Source organism: Oncorhynchus keta, chromosome 24, assembly GCF_023373465.1.
Source record: "Oncorhynchus keta strain PuntledgeMale-10-30-2019 chromosome 24, Oket_V2, whole genome shotgun sequence".
Taxonomy (NCBI): domain Eukaryota; kingdom Metazoa; phylum Chordata; class Actinopteri; order Salmoniformes; family Salmonidae; genus Oncorhynchus; species Oncorhynchus keta.
The window spans coordinates 17,689,921-17,710,933 of record NC_068444.1 but is presented as its reverse complement, the minus strand read 5'-3'; the positions used below and the strand labels follow the sequence as shown (position 1 = coordinate 17,710,933).

General features: G+C 43.2%; 1 protein-coding gene across 1 annotated transcript in view; it reads left to right on the top strand.

Moving 5' to 3' along the window:
• Positions 1-21,013, top strand: part of LOC118374670 (uncharacterized) — a 72,152-nt gene that overhangs the window by 29,335 nt on the left and 21,804 nt on the right. The window contains 5 exon segments of the mRNA XM_052477906.1: positions 899-978; positions 6,826-6,958; positions 7,163-7,492; positions 10,968-11,064; positions 15,150-16,172. Coding sequence (XP_052333866.1) covers positions 899-978; positions 6,826-6,958; positions 7,163-7,492; positions 10,968-11,064; positions 15,150-16,172 — 1,663 coding nt within the window.

Genomic DNA, 21,013 nt, shown 5'->3' with positions numbered 1-21,013 from the left:
TGATGAAGACAGGAATTAATTTATTAAAAAAAGACCTGGAAGAAATATACTGGATTTTAAGTTAGTGTAACACATTACTTATAGGACATAGAATACAATATGAACTTAGAGTGTTTAACGATGAACTGGCCATGAAAGCCTATTCCATCAGACATTCTTCATTTAGATTGTTTAATAGACCCTGTAGACCTAGTTCAACAGTGAATCAATATGAACATGCCCAACGCCTCTGACTAGGTATATTATTATGCTCTTTGCTGAAGGTTAGTAGGACTCAAAGCAAATGGATTTCCATGGCAACTGACAAACCAGGCACCAATTTGTGCTCACTGACACCATTTGGTAATTTTCTTTGTGTTGATGGTCTGAGATGAACTCCTTGTGTCTGTTCATGTTTATTTTTTCTAAATTCCCCCTCCCCATGACTCTTAAATGAATCCCCAAGGGGTACATGTTTAGTTTTTTGCCTTGACACTGCACCACTGATTTCAAATGATCAAAGCTCGATGATTAGTTGATTATGTGAATCCTCTGTGTAGTGCCAGGGCACGCGAGGACCGAGTTAGGGAAACACTGCTCTAATCTCATTTTAGATATTCATGTAAGTAAAAAACAAAACAATCAGTTGTGAATGTAGTGCATAATATAACCTTAGAAACCACATTCACTGGAAAATACTTTGACAATTGATTGGTAATTATTTATTTTTTAATGACTACTCATGTTTTGATTTGTACAATAAGTGGTTGACTCTGACATCTGTGATCCTTAAGTCTAGGGGACTGTGTCAGTGTAGCCAAGGTTTCTTTTGTTACCGTGTTCTTCACCACCATCTTAGATGTATTTTGTTGTACTATACCCTGTCCTTTCTAAAATGTCTCTTCTCGTGGATCCACAGGCAGTGAGCCCGAAGGCGGTACAGACTGGTCATTTGACGAGAACTGCACGTTCTGCTGCGTAAGACGAGACAAAGTCAAGGTAACGACTTTTCTTTTCACGTCTTTCTCTTGCTCTATTGTGTTCTGCTGTTCCACCCCTAGATGAGTGTACCTTCTGTATTACCACACTACAAAAGCAGCAACATTGTCCTTTAGAAGCACCTTGTTTCTGATTGAATAATTCAACAGTCTCTCTCTCACGCAACTGTTGTACATGTACCTATCTGCTGTGAAGTGGTAATATTTTCAAAGACCATAGGCTACAAAGAAAGCACATTCAGAACTGAATGTGGAACAGCTAGGGCTAGGTTGTATGAATAGGTGTTATTCTGAAAGAGACCTAGAGGAAGTAGCTATAGCCTAATTTATTCTGAAAGAGAAAGCTTCAGAGCTTGAGGAACTAGACTATGAATTGTTAGTATTCTGAAACATGGAACTGACCAAGGCCAGATGTGAATTTGAAGGCTATACAGACGGTATAGAATCTAATAGAGGCGTATTGGAGGGGAGTTTGCTCAAACTTCACCCACCCACCATTTGGGGCGGCAGGGTAGCCTAGTTGTTAGAGCGTTGGGCTAGTAAACGGAAGGTTGCAAGTTCAAATCCCGGAGCTGACAAGGTACAAATCTGTCGTTCTGCCCCTGAACAGGCAGTTAACCCACTGTTCCTAGGCCGTCATTGAAAATAAGAATTTGTTCTGGCCTAGTTAAATAAAGGTAAAAAAAATGTTTTTTTTTAAAATCAACTGGACCTTAGCCTGTAGAGAAGCAGAGCTGTGCCCATGAAAGCAGATCTGCACTTGAAGATAAATAAAAAGAACAAGCTGCTCATCCTCCCATTCCACCTGGCTACTGCACTGATCTAGGACCGTGGTTCCCAAACCTAGTCCAGCTTTCAGCTAACTCTTGAAAGTTGTAATAGTAAAATGCACAAGGTGCCATTGTTTGTAATTGAGTAGTGCATTATCAGTTTTCCTCAGTAATTGCAAACCTTAGAGCTAACTTGTCAGAAGTGTCTGGATCAACTAGCCCATTTCAGCTATCATTTTCGAGCTAGTTGTTTTTAGCCTATACATTTAGTTTTAATGTTTAAATCACTCAAATCACATGCATACACATTAGATGTGGCGTAATCTATAGAATTGTAAAATTGGAAATTTGCTTTAAAATGGATTTTAAAAAATCTTCGCCCCACGACAAAATGTGTAGAATTGCAGGTAAATGCCAGCAAGAGGTGTGTGTGAAGCATTTGTCATGAACAGTGCTTCTGCCCATAGAAATAGATGTGACCCGCGGGATGTTCCCCAATGCTGGATCGGGGGCCTGAGTGAAAAGGTTTGGTACCCGGAGATCTAGGAAAACAACAAACATTGCCCCTACCAGATACAGTCCAGGGTCAAATATTGATATCTCCCTAATGGATAAAGCCCCAATGTAGTATTTTGTAATCACCACTGTCTAATAAATATGTTTTCATTTTACAGTGATTTATCATTTATTTCCCTGAGCCTCCTTTGGCCCTTGAAATGCTCAGTCTAATCGTGTGGGTGTTTTGAAGATATTTACATGCACAGCCCTGATGGGGAATGGGCTCTAGACCATCCTTACCTAGATGAACAGTCTGGACTATTCTAATCAGATAACATTGTGGTGTCATGATGTGGGCCATAAATTCCATTCCACCTGAACAGGCTGAAATTCTAGGATTTTTTTTTTCAAAAAGCTCTTATGCCCTTCGTGTGTATCATAATTTTCACAATTTCAGAGTTATATTTGTACAAAAAAACAAGGAAATCATGTGTTCAACGGCACTGCGCTTTTACCCCCAACTAGGGTTGCACATTTTGGGGAATATTCAGAGGTGGAAACTTTCTGTGGGAATTAACGGGAATATATGGGTATTAACAGAAATGTATGCAAATTAATATTAATACCATTTAAATGTAGATGCTTTTTTGTATTGGATATATTTACCATATCATAAGGAGACCAACACAAATTTTACCTCATCATAAGTAGACATAATTGCAAATTGATTAAATCCTTCCAATCGATAAATAAATGTTACGAATTGAACTTTAATTAAATGACTTGACTCTTCACATGGGATTATTTCACTGAACAACAAAATAAAGGGAATATTGAAGGATCCATCGCTTCTTCCAAAAATGTTTTCAACATAAAATGACAGTCTAGAAACCAAGGCTTTGGTTGGCTTCCATGTCTTCTCCCTGGACCTCCTCAATGTCCCCCTCTTGAACTGGAACCTCTTGAACTTCAGACTCTGAGGCCTCATCTTCACTGTCACTTTCCAACCTGGTTGAGGATGGCTCGTTGTCAGGCTCAAAAAGCCTCAAATTTCCCGGATGGCTACACATTTTTCAACCCTTGAACTGGTCAGCCTGTTGCGTGATTTGGTGTGTGTGTGTGTGTGTTCCCAAACAAGGACCAGTTGCGCTCTGATGCAGCTGATGTTGGTGGGATTTGGAGGATGATGGAGGCAACAGGGGAAATTTCCTCAGATCCACAATGTCCCTTCCAACCAGGTGGCTGATGAGATATGTTGGCATGACCGCCATAATGCATCACCATCCCAAAGCCCTTGCTTGGAAGTGTACTCCGCCAGACTGCCAAGAACCTTGCCCTCTTCCAGGCCAAGGTGGCGAGATACAATAGTGATAACACCATAGGCCTTGTTGAGCTCTGCAACAGACAGGATGCTCTTGCCAGCATACTTGGGGTCCAACATGTACGTTGCAGTGTGTTTGGGCTTCAGGCAGAAGTCTTCATGCTTTTTGATGCATTTCAGAACTGTAGTTCCCTCTGCTTGGCACAACAGTGAAGTGGGCAGGGCAGTATGGATTTATTATATTACATCTGCAAGCCTGAGTCTGGTGTATGCTGGGTGAAGAACATTCAGAAATCTCTTCCAATGCACATTGCCTGTGAGCATCAGAGGTGAATCCGTTGCATACACAGCTCGAGCAAGACATTCATCAGCATTTCTCTGACTACGTTCCTCCATTGAGTCAAAAAAAACTTCTGATTCCAGGAGGATCATGAGTTGTTGCCAACAATAAGGTGTCTGATTCATAATTTTCACCTCGAAAAGAAGTAGAGGGACTTTTGTCAGGTTGCTTGTTGTGTGCGCTGAGGGAACTTTATGCACTTGGCCAGATGATTCTGCATCTTAACCACGTGGGTGATTGAAAGATGAACTGTTTTGCCAGTGGTTGTGGTAATACTATGAATGCCAATCACCATACTAGATACTAGATGCCAATCACCATATAAGTTCAACGATGAAAAAGCCTGGAAGGAGGAGAGATGACTAGAAACGATTCGGTTGGCTGTTTTATGTGTGGATTAATTGGCGGAGTAGAGTACCTTGTGCATTTCAGGTAAAATAACAACTCAATGTTTCTATCCATGGACAAATTAGCTAGCAACAGCAAGCTAGTTAAAAAGGACAAATTAGCCAGCAAGTGCAAGCGAACTAGCTAAATTGCAATACATGTTTAATTATTTTCTACCTGTCCCCAAATTAATGTAATTGGTTCAGAGTTTGTTTTGCTATTTTAACCTGCGTGTCGTGATCGCATTTGGTGTAGGGGGACAAAATACATTTATGCGTGATAGAGCAGGCGCACAGCCGGTTTGGGTTCCATGTAAGGGCTTATATCCAGACACCACTTAGCAGTGGTATATTGGCCATATACCACACCCCCTTGTGCCTTATTGCTTAACCTCTCTGGGATATTCGGGATGGTAGCGTCCCACCTCACCCATAGCCAGTGAAAGTGCAGGGCGCCAAATTCAAAACAACAAAAATCTCCTTATTAATACAAGCATACAAGTATTTTACACCATTGTAAAGATACAATTCTCGTTGATCCAGCCACAGTGTCCGATTTCAAAAAGGCTTTACAGCGAAAGCACCACAAATTATTGTTTGGTCACCACATGATGTCCCAGATGTGCTCAATTGGAATCAGGTCTGGGGAACAGGCGGGCCAGTCCATAGCATCAATGCCTTCCTCTTGCAGGAACTGCTGACACACACCAGCCACATGAGGTCTAGCATTGTCTTGCATTAGGAGAAACCCAGGGCCAACCGCACCAGCATATGGTCTCACAAGGGTTCTGAGGATCTCATCTCGGTACCTAATGGCAGTCAGGCTACCTCTGGCGAGCACATGGAGGGCTGTGCGGCCCCCCAAAGAAATGCCACCCCACACCATGACTGACCCACCACCAAACCGGTCTTGCTGGAGGATGTTGCAGGCAGCGGAACGTTCTCCACGGCGTCTGTCACATCTGTCTCATGTGCTCAGTGTGAACCTGCTTTCATCAGTGAAGAGCACAGGGTGCCAGTGGCGAATTTGCCAAACTTGGTGTTCTCTGGCAAATGAAAAACTTCCTGCACGGTGTTTGGCTGTAAGCACAACCCCCACCTGTGGACGTCGGGCCCTCATACCACCCTCATGGAGTCTGTTTCTGACCGTTTGAGCAGACACATGTACATTTGTGGCCTGCTGTGGGTCATTTTGCAGGGCTCTGGCAGTGCTCCTCCTGCTCCTCCTTGCACAAAGGCGGAGGTAGCGGTCCTGCTGCTGGGCTGTTGCCCTCCTACGGCCTCCTCCACGTCTCCTGATGTACTGGCCTGTCTCCTGGTAGCGCCTCCATGCTCTAGACATTACGCTGACAGACACGGCAAACCTTCTTGCCACAGCTCGCATTGATGTCCCATCCTGGATGAGCTGCACTACCTGAGCCCCTTGTGTGGGTTGTAGACTCCGTCTCATGCTAGAGTGATAGCACTGCCAGCATTCAAAAGTGACCAAAACATCAGCCAGGAAGCATAGGAACTGAGAAGTGGTCTGTGGTTATCACCTGCAGACCCACTCCTTTATTGGGGGTGTCTTGCTAATTGCCTATAATTTCCACCTGTTGTCTATCCCATTTGCACAACAGCATGTGAAATGTATTGTCAATCAGTGTTGCTTCCTAAGTGGACAGTTTGAATTCACAGAAGTGTGATTGACTTGGCGTTACATTGTGTTGTTTAAGTGTTCCCTTTATTTTTTGAGCAGTGTATATATATATATATATATATATTTGTTCAATAAAGTTCATCATTATGTCCAAATACCTTCTTTTGTTAGGGCGTTTGGTAAACAAATGCAAACGCGCGTGCAAGTCCAGTGGAAAGGTCGGACGAAAAGTCCAAAAAGTTATATTACAGGTCGTAGAAACATGTCAAAAGAAGTATAGAATAAATCTTTAGGATGTTTTTATCATAACTCTTCAATAATGTTCCAACTGGAGAATTCTTTTGTCTGTAGAAAAGCGATGGAACGCAAGCTAACTTTGCCACGAGCTCGTGTCACGCGGTCATGTGAATCTGCCAGACACCTGGCTCAATCCCCTCTCATTCGCCCCCACTTCACAGTAGAAGCCTCAAACAAGGACTGTTAACTCTAAAGACTGTTAACATCTAGTGGAAGCCTTAGGAAGTGCAAAATGACCCCACAGACACGGTATATTGGAATGGCAATGAATTGAAAAACTACAAACCTCAGATTTCCCACTTCCTGGTTGGATTTTTCTCAGGTTTTCGCCTACCATATGAGTTGTTTATACTCAGACATCATTCAAACAGTTTTAGAGACTTGAGTATTTTCTTTCCAAATGTTCTAATTATATGCATATTCTAGCTTTTATGGCTGAGTAGCAGACTGTTTACTCTGGGCACCTTATTCATCCAAGCTACTCAATTCTGCCCCCAGTCACCAAGAAGTTAAGTACGTGTCTACCATATGCCACAGCATGTCACTTCTGCTGCTAAGACGCTAATCCATTTGTTTCTGGTTTCTCTCTTCTCCAAGGAGCACTTAGTTGGCCTGAGCAACCAGCGGTTGGAGAGTGGGGCTGAACCCCTGCTGGTCAAAGACCAGACCAAGATCAACAGACTTGAGAAACAAGTAGAGGAATTTTTTAATGCAGTCCTCTACAAAAAAGGTAGGTCTTTACTTACGAAGAGCTATATTAGTTACAGCAATTTCTGTACGATTGTGTATCGACAGGAATATCTAACAGGACATGTGTGCTCTTAGTTACATTTGAGAAACTGTTGCTATGGTTGATGGCTTTCGCTCACGGGCTTAGGGTCAACCGTCTCTACAGATGTCTTTATAATGTTATTTTCCCCTGTCCCTCCCTCAGATGTGCCCAGCTTCTCAGACCCGCACATTCCAGGAGTGGCTCTGGACATAATGCAGAGGATGATCCGCCAGTTTGCTGCAGAATATACCTCAAAAAGTAGTTCCTCTACCCCGGACAGCCGCTCCACTCCCAGGCCTGGTCCCCACGCAGACCAAAGCCTGCCTCCTCCCCCCTCGCTGCCCACGGTGCCCCCAGCTGCCAGCCCTGGTGGTACTGCTACCCCCTCCGTACCCAGCCAGAACCCCGTCCTCTCCAAGCTGCTGATGGCCGACCAGGACTTGCCTCTCGACCTCACTGTCAAGAAGCCTCTGCCACAGCCTGTAGAACAAGGTAGCAGCAGATGCACTAGTGCTGGTAGTAGAGTGACCGAGCAGACACACTTGTACTGGTAATATATTTGATGTAAAGTAACCTCTTCCTAACTTTCAAGAGGTTCCCGCCACAGCCTGCAGAACAAGGTACCAGCAGATTCACTACACTACTGTACTGCACACTAGGGTTTGAATGATGGGAACCTGGTTACTGAGATTTATTGGAATTTACCACTCAAAACCACTCCTTTTTCCCAGGATAAATAACTGCCAGATCCTGGTAAATTATAATAAATTATTTTTATGAACAGCATGGCGTGAAATGGAACTGTTAAATGATATGCAATGCCTTAATCTGTCTTCTCTATATCCTCTGATGATGAATCAACCCTCAGGGTGGGGACAGACAGCCCATCTCAGTATGGAGCGCAGTTCACAATGCATGTAGACTTATCATCTCACCATGCTAACTTTTTCCCCCCTTCTGACAGGTACATTTGCTGCAGCATAGCCTATGATACAGTAACATATAGACCGAATGTGCATCTAATTTACCATCTCCATCTGGCTTTCGAGGGTCATCTTGTTTTTTCATTGTAAAGATAATTTTTAATTGCAGAGTTTTTAAACAGACTATTACTCGAATATTGTTGTTTAAATCAGTGCACGTGCAAACACTGTCTTTCTCTCTCTCCAACTCTATTCAAATTGCATCCAAAATAGATAACCCTGTTCTAGATTTGTATGTATAGCCCTATATATTGATGTCCTAGCCTACCTCTTTCATATTTACATTCACTGCTGTATTAGCCTTATATTTAGCTAATTAATGATGGGGTATGCTTATAGATTATGTCTCTTGCTCAATATACAAGGACCTGTTCTCTGCTGGCGCCTCCTTTAAAAACCACTCCTTAGCTCTTGGAGTCCCAAGCAGGAAAAGCTAGACTAGAATAGCTTGCTGGACAATTTATTTTAGCGTTATACCAATAGACTATTCGAAGAGGGACGCAAGCTCTTTTTTTTTTTTGCTGATTTTTAAATTCAGCAGCCAAGAGAACTCTCGGGTACTTTAAAAGAAGAGTGAACACGCGATGGCGGTAGGCTATAGCAGTTATTAATTCAGAACCAGAACCATTCGATCTTCTTGAAGAGAAGTGAAAGCCTTCTGCATCTAATTCTAGTCCTATATTATTCAAGGATGACATTAGCATGATGAAGATTAATTAAATAAGTTTTGTTGTCCTTAACTGTTAACTTAGCGAGGAAGGAATTAAGCGAAAGAGGTAGACTAATAACATTAGGGGAAATATTATGAAAGCTACATATGCGTCAGCATACTCGATATAGAAATGGGCCACATTTTTATATTTCAAAATGTGCTAGCCTACAGGCTACATTTTAACTTTGTAGGCAGCATGTGCTGCACCAGAATCACATGTTCTCTTTTGCGTTCTCATGGTTTGAATGATGTGCGTAATTCCAGTCCATGTAATACAGTTCATACTCAAAAAGATTAGCTTAATGGAGCTAGTTTAATTTATTTACCCAAGAGAGCACATACAGCTGAAGTCGGAAGTTTACATACACCTTAGCCAACTACATTTCAACTCAGTTTTTCACAGTTCCTAACATTTAATCCTAGTAAAAATTCCCTGTCTTAGGTCAATTAGGATCACCACTTTATTTTAAGAATGTGAAATGTCAATAGAATAGTAGAGAATGATTTATTTCAGCTTTTTTCTTTCATCACATTCCCAGTGGGTCAGATTTTCACATACACTCAATTAGTATTTGGTAGCATTGCCTTTAAATTGTTTAACTTGGGTCAAATGTTTTGGGTAGCCTTCCACAAGCTTCCCACAATAATTTGGGTGAATTTTGGCCCATTCCTCCTGACAGAGCTGGTGTAACTGAGTCAAGTTTGTAGGCCTCCTTGCTCGCATAGGCTTTTTCAGTTCTGCCTACAAATTTTCAATAGGATTGAGGTCAGGGCTTTGTGATGGCCACTCCAATAACTTGACTTGGTTGTTCTTAAGCCATTTTGCCACAACTTTGGAAGTATGCTTGGGGTCCTTCTTCATTTGCAAGACCCATTTGCGGCCAAGCTTTAACTTGATGTTTAAACTGATGTCTTGAGATGTTGCTTCAATATATCCACATATATCCATCCCCACAACATGATGCTGCCACCGCCGTGCTTCACGGTTGGGATGGTGATCTTCGGCTTGCAAGCCTCCCCCTTTTTCCTTCAAACATATTCATGGTCATTATGGCCAAACAGTTCTATTTTTCTTTCATCAGGCCAGAGGACATTTCTCCAAAAAGTACGATCTTTGTCCCCATGTGCATTTGCAAACTGTAGTCTGGCTTTTTTATGGCGGTTTTGGAGCAGTGACTTCTTCCTTGCTGAGCGGCCTTTCAGATTATGTCGATATAGGACTCATTTTACTGTGGATATAGATACTTTTATACTGGTTTCCTTAAGCATCTTCACAAGGTCCTTTGCTGTTGTTCTGAGTTTGATTTTGCTCTTTTTGCACCAAAGTACGCTCATCTCTAGGAGACTGTATGACGGCTGCATGGTCCCATGGGGTTTATACTTGCATACTATTGTTTGTACAGATGACCGTGGTACCTTCAGGCATTTGGAAATTGCTCTCAAGACTGAACCAGACTTGTGGAGGTCTACAAGCTTTTTTCTTGGCTGATTTCTTTTGATTTTCCCACATTTTCCCACAATGTCAAGCAAAGAGGCGTGGAGTTTGAAGGTAGACCTTGAAATACATACACAGATACACCTCAATGATTGACTCAATGATGTCAATTAGCCTATCAGAAGCTTCTAAAGCCATGACCTAATTTTCTGGAATTTTCCAAGCTGTTTAAAGGCACAGTCAATTTAGAGTATGTAAACTTCTGACCCACTGGAATTGTGATACAGTGAAATAATCTGTCTGTTATCAATTGTTGGAAATAGAACTTGTCATGCACAAAGTAGATGTCTTAACCTACTTGCCAAAACACTAGTTTGTTTACAAGAAATTTGTGGAATGGTTGAAAAACGAGTTTTAATGACTCCAACCTAAGTGTATGTTACCTTCCAACTTCAACTGTAGCTAGCTACATCTATGGGTTTTTAATGTTTTCCTGTCATGCGTAATGTGCAGTAGCCTATATCATATATTTATTTGTGAGCAGCACGAACATTTGGCCTTTTTTGGGCTTGGGCTCATTAAATGTTGTTAATGTACGGCTCGTAAAATATATGACATATTTGGCTGAGGTAGCATCAGGTTTGAATTTTCATGCGGACAAAGTATATTTCAATGCTTTATAATGCTTTTGAAAGACCCTTCCGGTTTGGGCAGGGAAATACTGGGTTACCCGGGAGAAAGGGATTTATTCTTGGAATGGAACGTTTTGTAAAATACTGGGAATATATTAAACCCTTTTGCTCACGTACTGCGCTAATCCTTGTGTCCTGTACCTAGATGGAGTCCTGGACCTGTCACTCAAAAAGGGACGGGCCAAAAGCAGCACACCATCGCTCCGCAGCCCACATCTTTCCCAGACGTCCACTCTTAAAGGGTAAGACCAACTTTCTGTTTCTACTTCCTGTAGGGCTTTACCATAGCTCACTCCCCAACCTGTTCAAACAACAGTTTATAATAACCTGTAGGAGCTCATGAAGCGATGGTCACCAACTCTGGTCCTGGGGAGATGCATGGTGTGCCTGTTCATTTGACTGTGTGACATTAGTGGTTTCACATGTGCATCTTCAAGAAGGACATCTTGAAGGAAATGCTTTGGTATCAGGAGACATTATATTATTATTATTATTATTATTATTGTATTCCTTTTAAATACACAATAAGATGTAGTTAATATTCCAATGGATTTTTAGAAATAATCCAAATAAACCCCTAACCAGTAGAGCTTCCGTTCTACTAATTACACTGCATGGTGTTCAATGGTTTACATTGACCTTCATTTCAATGTCAAAAATAATGTCAAATCTTTAATCCAGTAAAGTCTTGTGTTTTGCCCTAGGGCAATGCCTCATGATATCATCACACCGCGTTATAGATGTTAGTGCATTTGAAGGGGAACACAGCGGAATTCATTTTTAATTTGGATGAATTAAGCAACAGTTTCTCCGCTCTCTAGCTACACTCCTCTCTTTAGAGGGAGTGAAGGAAGGGAAGGACATGAGGAGGAGGGAAGGACACGAGGGGGGTGAAGGGAAGGACACGAGGGGGGTGAAGGGAAGGACACGAGGGGGTGAAGGGAAGGACACGAGGGGGGTGAAGGGAAGGACACGAGGGGGAGGGAGGGAAGGAAGGGAGGGGGTGAAGGGAAGGATATATGGGAGGAAAGGGAGGGGGTGAAGGGAAGGACACGAAGGGGAGGGAGGGAAGGAAGGGGGGGGTGAAGGGAAGGACACGAAGGGGAGGGAGGGAAGGAAGGGGGGGGTGAAGGGAAGGACACGAGGGAGGAAAGGGAGGGGGGTGAAGGGAAGGATATGAGGGGGAGGGAGGGAAGGGAAGGAAGGCAGGGTGGGTGAGTGAAGGGATGGTGCGAGTGAAGTGGGAGGGAGTGAGGAAGGAAGGTAGAGGGAAGGAAGCAAGCAAGGGTGGGTGAGTGAAGGGAGGGTGGGTGAGGGAGTGGGTGAAGGGAGGGTGAGTGAGTGTGAGGAAGGGAGGGGGAGTGAGTGAAGGAAGAGAGCCAGCTGCTTGTGGTAAAGCTGTTCAGAATGTACAGCTCTGTATGCAGAGATCCACAGATGTATAGGTCTATATATCTAGTATCTACCAATCTCTCTCCTCTCTCTCTCTCTTTCTCCCCCCTTTTCTCTCTTTTCTCTCTCTGAAATGATATTTCAAAGCTGAGGTGAGATGGAGAACTGATTTGAAGGTGGAGGGAATATTTAGAAGTGCAAAAAAAAGCAGACACCTGTCAAGTCATAATATATTGGTTTATGCCTGCTAGTGCATTAGCAACAGTAAAGCGCATGCTTATTTTATTTGCCTCTGCGTCCGTCATTATTTCCTCATCATTATTATCACAAATCAATAATTCACCCAGCAATTTAAAGTAATCCCGTTCACTCAATAAGACCTGATGATTTGCTATGTTCTGTCACACATTCTGTGTGTGCCTTGAGTGCTGACCTGGCAGACAAGTATTTCAGATGTTTTTCTTAGTAACAGTATTTGTCAGGTTGATATTGTGAGTGTTTATGTACAGTAAGAAGCCCTATAACATCCCATACTGATGGCTTACTCTTTTATTGCTGTGCTTGTTCAGTGGTAACGTCACTCGCTAAGGGCTATCGCTACGTTAGCATTAGTCATTTGGCAACACGGTCATCGTGCCCTGCTCTGTTATTAAATACCTGACTGCCTTGCTGCAATGACCAACATGCCCCCCCCTCCTCCCTCCTGAGCTATATGGACAGGACTAATGACCAACATGTCCTTCTCCCTCCCCCTGAGCTATATGGACAGGACTAATGACCAACATGCCCTTCTCCCTCCCCTTGAGCTATATGGACAGGACTAATGACCAACATGCCCTTCTCCCTCCCCTTGAGCTATATGGACAGGACTAATGACCAACATGCCCTTCTCCCTCCCCCTGAGCTATATGGACAGGACTAATGACCAACATGCCCTCCTCCCTCCTGAGCTATATGGACAGGACTAATGACCAACATGCCCTCCTCCCTCCTGAGCTATATGGACAGGACTAATGACCAACATGCCCTCCTCCCTCCCCCTGAGCTATATGGACAGGACTAATGACCAACATGCCCTCCCCCCTGAGCTATATGGACAGGACTAATGACCAACATGCCCTCCTCCCTCCCCCCTGAGTTATATGGACAGGACTAATGACCAACATGCCCTCCTCCCTCCCCCTGAGTTATATGGACAGGACTAATGACCAACATGACCTCCTCCCTCCCCCCTGAGTTATATGGACAGGACTAATGACCAACATGCCCTCCTCCCTCCCCCCTGAGTTATATGGACAGGACTAATGACCAACATGCCCTCCTCCCTCCTGAACTATATGGACAGGACTAATGACCAACATGCCCTTCTCCCTCCCCCTGAGCTATATGGACAGGACTAATGACCAACATGCCCTCCCCCCTGAGCTATATGGACAGGACTAATGACCAACATGCCCTCCTCCCTCCTGAGCTATATGGACAGGACTAATGACCAACATGCCCTCCTCCCTCCCCCCTGAGTTATATGGACAGGACTAATGACCAACATGCCCTCCTCCCTCCCCCCTGAGTTATATGGACAGGACTAATGACCAACATGCCCTCCTCCCTCCTGAACTATATGGACAGGACTAATGACCAACATGCCCTTCTCCCTCCCCCTGAGCTATATGGACAGGACTAATGACCAACATGCCCTCCTCCCTCCTGAGCTATATGGACAGGACTAATGACCAACATGCCCTCCTCCCTCCTGAGCTATATGGACAGGACTAATGACCAACATGCCCTCCTCCCTCCTGAGCTATATGGACAGGACTAATGACCAACATGCCCTCCTCCCTCCCCCCCTGAGCTATATGGACAGGACTAATGACCAACATGCCCTCCTCCCTCACTCCTGAGCTATATGGACAGGACTAATGACCAACATGCCCTCCTCCCTCCTGAGCTATATGGGCAGGACTAATGACCAACATGCCCTCCTCCCTCCCCCCTGAGTTATATAGACAGGACTAATGACCAACATGCCCTCCTCACTCTCCCTGGGCTATATGGACAGGACTAATGACCAACATGCCCTCCTCCCTCCTGAGCTATATGGACAGGACTAATGACCAACATGCCCTCCTCCCTCCTGAGCTATATGGACAGGACTAATGACCAACATGCCCTCCTCCCTCCCCCCTGAGCTATATGGACAGGACTAATGACCAACATGCCCTCCTCCCTCACTCCTGAGCTATATGGACAGGACTAATGACCAACATGCCCTCCTCCCTCCTGAGCTATATGGGCAGGACTAATGACCAACATGCCCTCCTCCCTCCCCCCTGAGTTATATGGGCAGGACTAATGACCAACATGCCCTCCTCCCTCCCCCTGAGTTATATGGACAGGACTAATGACCAACATGCCCTCCTCCCTCCTGAGCTATATGGACAGGACTAATGACCAACATGCCCTCCTCCCTCCTGAGCTATATGGACAGGACTAATGACCAACATGCCCTCCTCCCTCCTGAGCTATATGGACAGGACTAATGACCAACATGCCCTCCTCACTCTCTTGCCCTATCTGAACAGAGCTGGACATTATTAACTTTTTTTTAGATTTCATATTTTTCTTTTGATTTTCTTTTTCCTGCATATCCTTTTTTAAAATTGTTTTCTTATTGTTATGTTGACTGACACATAATTTGTAATAAAATGCGAAGCCAAAATAAACAAATTCCCAAACCTTGAGCCTTTTTTGTTCTTAAAAGTAGCACACACTCACAGACGTATATATTTTATAATATGATGTTACCTAAGCAAGATCAACCAATAAAGGAGTGGCCTCATCTTCCCTCCCCCAACCCATCCTCCCCTAGAGAGAGAAACATTAAAGCACTGTGCAAGCTCTGCTTACACCCAATTTCCTTCCATCCAATCAGGCGTTCCCTGAGTGCTGACGGACAGGCCGGGCTGCCTATGTGGAGCCTGCAGGATGGGAGGAGGGAGAATTTCAGCCACTCTGTCCCTTTAAAGCCCCCCTTGCCTCTCTGTCACGCCCTGCACATCAAACAGGAAGTGAACCTATTTTCCAGCCCAGAGTTGTCTCCCAACCAGAACCAGATGTCCAGACCCTTCGACCACCTCTCTCTCCTTTCCAGGTACGGTTCTCCGTCCTGGGCCTCCAAGACCCACTTCGGAGCCCTCCTGAAGCTCCGGGCCAACAGCAGAGCTGGAGACCACCTCAAAGATCTACCCAGCTTGCTGGAGGCTGCAGGGCTCTTCACCAAGTCACCCTCCTGTGGGAAGGCAATCATCCAGGAGGCCCCCAGAGACCCGGGCCTCTCTCTTTCCCATTCCCCGACTGTTGACCTCAAAATCCCCCAGGTGAGAGGCCTTGGAGGCCTGGGGATGGACTTCTGCTTGGGCTCCCTGAGCTCTGATCCCTACAGACTCCCCAGCCACCACTGTGAGAACAGCCTGGGGAAGAAGCAGAGGTCCATCCTGCCCAAACACAGCCGCCTGGGAAGCAGTGGAGGAGAGAGGGAGTACTGGGCTTCATCCGATGCCGAGCGCCCTGCCTCTGGGGGGCAGTATCCTACCTCTGACCCCGAGGCAGACCTCAGCAACATGCATCTGAGGAAAAAGAGGGGACGATACCGTCAGTACAACGCACAGCTGCTAGAGGAAGCTATTGGAGTGGTGATGGAGGGGAAGATGAGCGTGTCCAAGGCTCAGACCGTCTACGGGATCCCTCACAGCACGCTGGAGTATAAAGTCAAGGAGCGCCTTGGCACCCTGAAACATCCACCCAAGAAGAAGCTGAAGCTGATGAGCCACATGGATGAACCGGAGGCCCCAGAGAGCCAAGAAGCTCTGTATGCGACCATGGACCTTCAGTCTGTGTCAGCATCCGGAGAGAACGGCAGGCAGCTGCTCAGTACACGCCTCTCCCCAGACGAATAAAGTCACGATTGAAAGAGATTCAGTACTTGATGATATGTGATGTTTTTTCCCAGAACAGGTAATCGTTTTGCATTTGCCAGACAGAGGAGTCTATCAGGGGAGGATGGCTCATAATAATGTTTGGAACAGAGCAAATTAAATGGCATCAAACCATGTGTTTGATACCATTCCACTCCAGCCATTACCACAAGCCTGTCCTCCCCAATTAGGGTGCCACCAACCTCCTGTGGAGTCTATATTGCTAGTACACAATTGATCAGTTAGGTATGTTGATTTATTCCAAATGCACTTCTACTTACTGTGATCTACCCCGTGAATCAATCTGACCTATTAATCTTAGCTCTTTAATTGTTTCAATATGTTTGGTAAGCCTATAAGTAGCTGTTGTCTAAATCAATCAAACACTAAATTGTCTCTGCCCCTCGACGTTGTCCTAGACATTGTTGAAACACTCCATATTTGAAATATGTTTTGGCAGTGTTTTATGAAGCTTGTCTGTGCTGTATAAGGATATCAAACAATATTTTAACGGTTCATCCTGAAACTGCTTTAGATACGGTGCTAACATAATCTAATATTTTTACTATTTGACTAATATAAAGTGTGATGTGTTGGCAAAATTGCAATTGGACCAAGCCCAATTGTCTTCAGAGTTCTATATTGATCAGTGGCGCCCCTTACTGTCTTCTAGGAGTACTCTATTATTGCAGCACTTCGGGTTGAACCAACAGCCTGCAACCCAGGTCCTGTAGAAGTACAGGAAATGTATGGTCTTAATGGAGGCCAACTGAATCAAAAGCCTGCAGACCTTGTAGCACCAAGGTTGGAGACATTTGGGTTGGATTCACCAACCTCATTTCTTTGTTTGGGTCATAATGATGACGCATGCTCAGCCCTCGACATGTAGAATCAAGGCTTATTTCTATTTGAAACTCTATTCATATTTGACCACCTAAATGGGGGTTTATCATGTTTATTTTACTTTGTCAACCAGTGTTTGACTTTAAGCTCACAATCTCTTTCCCTGTCACTGTTCAGCAAATGCACACCTGAGAATGAATAGACCAAACTACAGCAGAAAGAATATGTGGTTGCAAGGATGCCTGCAACTACTGAAAATCCTAATGTGAGGTTGTATGTTTTTGTTTGTTGTGAGAACAGATTCCTCTGTCTGCAATTTCACCACCTCCTTAGTTATCAACCAAACCTCAGATATAGACGTGTTGGCTGTTGAGCTACAAAATCACTATAGAGAAACTGGTTTGGCCTAGATTGTTGACACGTAAACTATATTTTGTCTCAAATGTGTATTGAAACGTACATTTGCACAATGAGCACTTTTCTCTGAAATACATGTCAGTTGTTGGTGAGCTAGCTAGTGAATTTTGGCTTTATTAGCATAGATGTGACATCAGTCAAAACACCTCAAAACAAGACATTGTATCAAAGAGATCAAACTAGCTAAAACACGCCACCCACAATTCCCCAGGTGGCAGTTTCTTGTCATTGTTGCTAGCAGTCTGGCCATCCAGAATCACACGACCTCTGCCTCATTGAAGCCTGCACATTGTTTTTGTGACGCAAGCTAACCGTTTATACTCTCAAAAAGCACGGCAGAGTTACAACCACTGAGATGTCTCTCCGCTGTGTGACTGGGACATTTCTTTACCTGTGTTTACCTGTAGCCTTCAACACAACTCAGGGTAATGTTTGTGTGTGGCTGCAGTACTTGTGTGAATGTGTATATTTCTATCTTTATCAGAAATGTATATACTATGTTAGATATCTATACACAAACATACCTCACTCAGATGTATATCTCCTACTTATTTCCATGCCTCTTGTATCTTACTCAGAATCATCTGAAAAGGGGTAAATTTTCATTTTTTTGTTGTTGTCTGCGAACAGACACTTTTGGGATGTCTTACCATTGACTGATAAATATATGACTCTTATCAGATGTTCTCACAACTTACCTTAACCGAGCATTTATTTACCTGTTTGAGCCTCCTGGACAGTTAATCTGTGCGGCGCTGCAGTTAGCACAACAAACTTCAGGTGTGAAGTCGGGTTGTTTCGTTACGTCTACTGATGTCTGTCCCTACTTAACAGAAGAAGACCAGGACAAGGGACAGGTGGAAATGTTTGTTCTTAAAACATTTTTAAAAAAATCTTGTATTTATGTATTTAAAGATTGATGTGTCTCAACGGTTTCAAAGGTTTTGCCATGTGGTGCATAGCACTAAGGAAATTATTTGGAGAAGTGTAGAAAATGATGAAGCCCATTGCAGTTTAAACATCGTGATGTTTTTAGAAAACATCACATTCAATGGATGCCCTATTTGCTCCTCCTTGGTAATACCGACCAATAACAATTTATGGAAATCTCAGAATTGTACACAATGTTTACTTATCTAATTCTACAATCAGAACTAGAATCCAAATACTCATCGTGACTAGAATGCTCGGAAGCAGCAACATGGCGTCCCGCTGTGAATTTGGCAAAACTGCTGTGAGTACTACTTACCCTATCGACAGTTATACCTCAGGACATTTCCGAATATTAGACCAAGCCCCTATTGTCCTTGTATAAGGTTTCTATTACAGTGCTGGTTATAATACTGTCATCAGACAGGTTGTATTACTACAGTTCTAGGGAAATATTTATAGTTAACAAGACTGTAAGATGTTTATTTCTCACTCTTGATCCAGTAAGTTCTTATGCATCATTTTTGAGACTCATGTAAATTAAATATTTAGACAGACATTTGAGTTAAAAGTTTGATATTGGCCCACCGTGAACACACAGCTTCAAACTTAACTGATATCACATGAAATGCAAAAAACAAGAACTTTCCTTAAGCAAGGCTGGTCCTATGGTCTCCTTTTCAGTTTTTATTTCATTCATTTGGACATTTCATTTCAGAATCTCTGACATTTCCTTTAGTCTTTCAGGTGTATATAAGTATACTGAAAATAAATATAGTTGACTACTAGGTTAACTAATTAGTATGAATCTACTGTAAATGTTACTTTTTAAATGTGCAATGTATGTCAGTCAAAAGCTTGTACACACCTACTCATTCAAGGGGTTTTCTTTATTTTTTACTATTTTCTACATCGTACAATAATAGTTAAGACGTCAACTATGAAATATCACATATCGAAAAATGCAGTAACCAAAAAAGCTATTTTATATTTGAGATTCTTCAAAGTAGCCACCCTTTGCCTTGCTGATACCTTTGCAAACGCTTGGCATTCTCTCAACCAGCTTCAGGAGGAAGTCACCTGGAATGCATTTCAATTAACAGGGGTGCCTTTTTAAAAGTTAATTTGTGGAATTTCTTTCTTTCTTAATGCATTCAATCATTTGTGTTGTGACAAGGTAGGGTGGGTATACAGAAGATAGCCCTATTTGATAAAAGACCAAGTCCATATTATGGGTAAAAACAGTTCAAATAAGCAAAGAGAAATGACAGTCCATCATTACTTTAAGACATGAAGACCAGTCAATCTGGGAAATTTAAAGTACTTTTCTGCTGCAGAGGATACATTTATTAGAGTTACCAGCCTTAGATAATCAGGCCTTCGTGGCCAAATTACTGCAAAGAATGCACTACTAAAGGACACCAATAAGAAGTGGAGACTTGCTTGGGCCAAGAAACGCAAGCAATGGACATTAGATCGGTGAAAATCCGCCTTTGGTCTCAGTCCAAATTTGAGATTTTTGTTTCCAACTGCTGTGTCTTTGTGAGACAGAGTAAGTTAACGGATGATCTCCGCGTGTGTTTTTCCCACCGTGAACCATGGAGGTGTGATGGTGTGGGGGAGCTTTGCTGGTGACACTGTCTGTGATTTGCTGGTGACACTGTGATTGATTTAGAATTTAAGGCACACTTAACCAGCATGGCTACCACAGCATTCTGCAGCGATACGCCATCCCATCTGTTGATTTTCAGCAGGACAATGACCCAAAACACCTCCAGGCTGTAATGGCTATTTGACCAAGGAGAGTGATTGAGTGCATCAGATGACCTGGCCTCCACAATCACCCGACCTCAACCAATTTGAGATGGTTTGGGATGAGTTGGACCATAGAGTGAAGGAAAAGTAGCCAACAAGTGTTCAGCATACATGGCAACTCCTTCAAGACTGTTGGAAAAGCATTCCTCATGAAGCTGGTTGAGAGAATGCAAAGTGTGCAAGCTGTTGTCAAGGCAAAGGTTTGCTTCTTTGAAGAATCTCAAATATATAGAAAATATATATTTTTTGTATTTTACTACATGATTCCATATGGGTTTTGATGTCTTTGCTATTATTCTACAATTTAGATGATAGTAAAAATAAAGAAAAACCCTTGAATGAGGTGTCAACATTTTTGACTGGTACTGTATATATAGAAATCTTTTGAACTTGCAAACCAACTGTGATAACCCTCAAGTCGAGACATGCTTCACTGTAGTTGCAATAGATTTGGGTTATGATTTCATTTTGTAATTGGTCATCGGAAACTAATCAAGATTACGTCTTTGTTTTTGAGGATGAGTCCGTTTTATTAGTGGATTCAATGGGATTGACAACAAAAAGGTAAACAAATCCAAGTGAGTTACTTTTTAATCAAATTAAACAGTTGCAAGGCTTCTCTGTGTTACCATGACAACCACGGATCCTTGCTCCTAAGTAGAGTCTGGACATTTAGAAATCCAGATACTGAGACAAGATTAGACTATTTGGAGAGAAATTCAAGGCTTTGTTTTTTTATTAGATTTTTTAATGCGGTCCGTTCTTCCACAATACACACACAGTTTCCGTGTTAACACAACCCTTGTGGAACATGTTA